The sequence below is a fragment of the Trypanosoma cruzi genome, genomic scaffold (assembly GCF_000209065.1).
Source record: "Trypanosoma cruzi strain CL Brener 1047053516851 genomic scaffold, whole genome shotgun sequence".
Taxonomy (NCBI): domain Eukaryota; phylum Euglenozoa; class Kinetoplastea; order Trypanosomatida; family Trypanosomatidae; genus Trypanosoma; species Trypanosoma cruzi.
The window spans coordinates 114,346-116,190 of NW_001849577.1; the positions used below are offsets into that span (position 1 = coordinate 114,346).

The 1,845-nt window shown below is 46.8% G+C and overlaps 2 protein-coding genes across 2 annotated transcripts, besides 2 other annotated features; both read right to left on the reverse strand.

Moving 5' to 3' along the window:
* Tc00.1047053407335.9 (phosphatidylserine decarboxylase, putative) lies at positions 1-635 on the reverse strand (the record flags this gene model as incomplete). Its single annotated transcript, XM_797437.1, has 1 exon — positions 1-635. A coding segment is annotated over one exon (635 nt), but the record flags the coding sequence as incomplete, so codon positions are not given.
* Positions 1-1,845: a sequence feature (heterozygous, non-Esmeraldo-like haplotype).
* Positions 866-885: a microsatellite.
* Tc00.1047053407335.18 (hypothetical protein, conserved) lies at positions 1,179-1,845 on the reverse strand (the record flags this gene model as incomplete). Its single annotated transcript, XM_797436.1, has 1 exon — positions 1,179-1,845. A coding segment is annotated over one exon (667 nt), but the record flags the coding sequence as incomplete, so codon positions are not given.

Genomic DNA, 1,845 nt, shown 5'->3' on the forward strand with positions numbered 1-1,845 from the left:
GCGCATGGAGCAATGACATGGTGGTAATCCTGCGTTCGTAGGTGCACCACAATGGCAACTCGTTTTTGCCCCTCCGCCACCGGGCCCATGGAGCGATGAAAGAGTTGCCGGATGCTGTAAGTCATCCCCTTCACCTGTACCAGCTGCTCCTCCTGAACATTTTCTTGAACTGAAAGCACAACTCCATCTGAGGGCATAGTCATTGGAGCCGAGGCCAGCTGCCGTGATTCACTCTTCCATTCCCGCACAAAAAATTCCTGCAAGGTGGAAAACTGCTGCTGCTTCCCCTCCGTGATGTCAATATTGTACCACCACACGATAGCCTTAATAAAAAAGCGGTGAACGGATTCGGAGACGTACCCACTCTCGCTAAGGCACCCAAACGCGCGAGAAGCATAATTCAAAGGAAGGAGGAGCAAAAACTCCAAGGTGGCAGTGGAGCAAAGGCGATTGCCGTTTTCAGGATGCCGTAGCGCCTCCCACGCGGCAAGCTGGTAATTCCCCCACAGACACACTCCCCCGCCAACCGCAAGGCCAGCAAACAAATAATGATACACCCATCGTCGCATCGGGTTGGTGTAACCCCTCGTCACATCATTTTTGTAAAAATGTAGCTTCCGAGTGAGTGTCGTCATCAAACTTCCCCCCTCCCTCCTCGCCACTGCGGTTGCCTAATGCACAATGCGAGTGTGTGTGTGTGTGATCCCTCCACAAATGGCGTTGAATTTCACACGCCTGTTTTTTTTTTTTTTCCAGCAAAGAAGAAGAAAAATAAGGAAAAAAAGAAGTTAACCGAGAAGAGACGCGACACATCCAACAATGAGCTCCGCACAAAAGCAATACGGGGAGAAATCCTTCAAAAATTCACACACACACACACACACATCAGCCTGAAAAAAGTTGTTTCCCTAACGACAATTTGTCACCTCTCACAATAACAAAGGCAACAAGGTAATAACGACAAACGGAAGAATATGCGTTTGAATGAGGCCTTCTTCCCCCTCCCATTGCTGCAAAAAAAAAAAAAAGGATCTTTTAAAAAGACACGCTGTCTTTTATTTGGCCTCAGTTGGTCGCACACCCTTTGCAGAAGCTTCTAACAAGACACCTTCATATATAAATGTAAATTCCAGGAAAAAAAAATAAGAAAAAAATATTGCAATATTTCCAACATGCATTCAATAACTTTCTCTGCTCGCGTACCGTTTGACCACGGGGCTTGTGATTGGCCAGAGACGCTGGCGGTCCGTTTCTTTCAGGTGTAAAAAACCACGTATAGTGCCCGCACAATGAACAGACTCACAGAGGCACACAAAAGGCGAATTCATAGTCCATTCGGTGGTACAGTAGTTAAAATTCAGCATCTCTCCTACCGTAATGGATCGAAGCGCCACAAAATCAAACGTTCCATTTTCCTCGTGTACCACCACTTGTAAATTGGGGTCACAGTGGTGGGCAATACATTCGGCGGCATCTCCAAACAAAAGATGTTTATTCTCTCCGACACAGATGGTGTACATTGTAGGAAACGGTACAACAAGCCCCGTGCTGTGAAACAGCACTTCACCCAAGGCAATATTTGCGGCTGCATAAGCGGTTTGCCCCATTTCCCCGTTTCGACGAACTTCAACCAATGGCGATGAAGATTTGACAATCCAGCCATCCTGCATAGCCTGCGCACGAACGGATGGTTCACATAAATATAACTGGCTCTGCTTTGTAACTTCCGGAAGATGAAAAAATCCTTGACATCCCTCCGCAAAAGCAAGCGGAAAAAGGGATGAAGTATCGTATATAAAGAAGTTCATGTCAACCGTTAGGAATTCCCCTTCTTCCATGTTACGC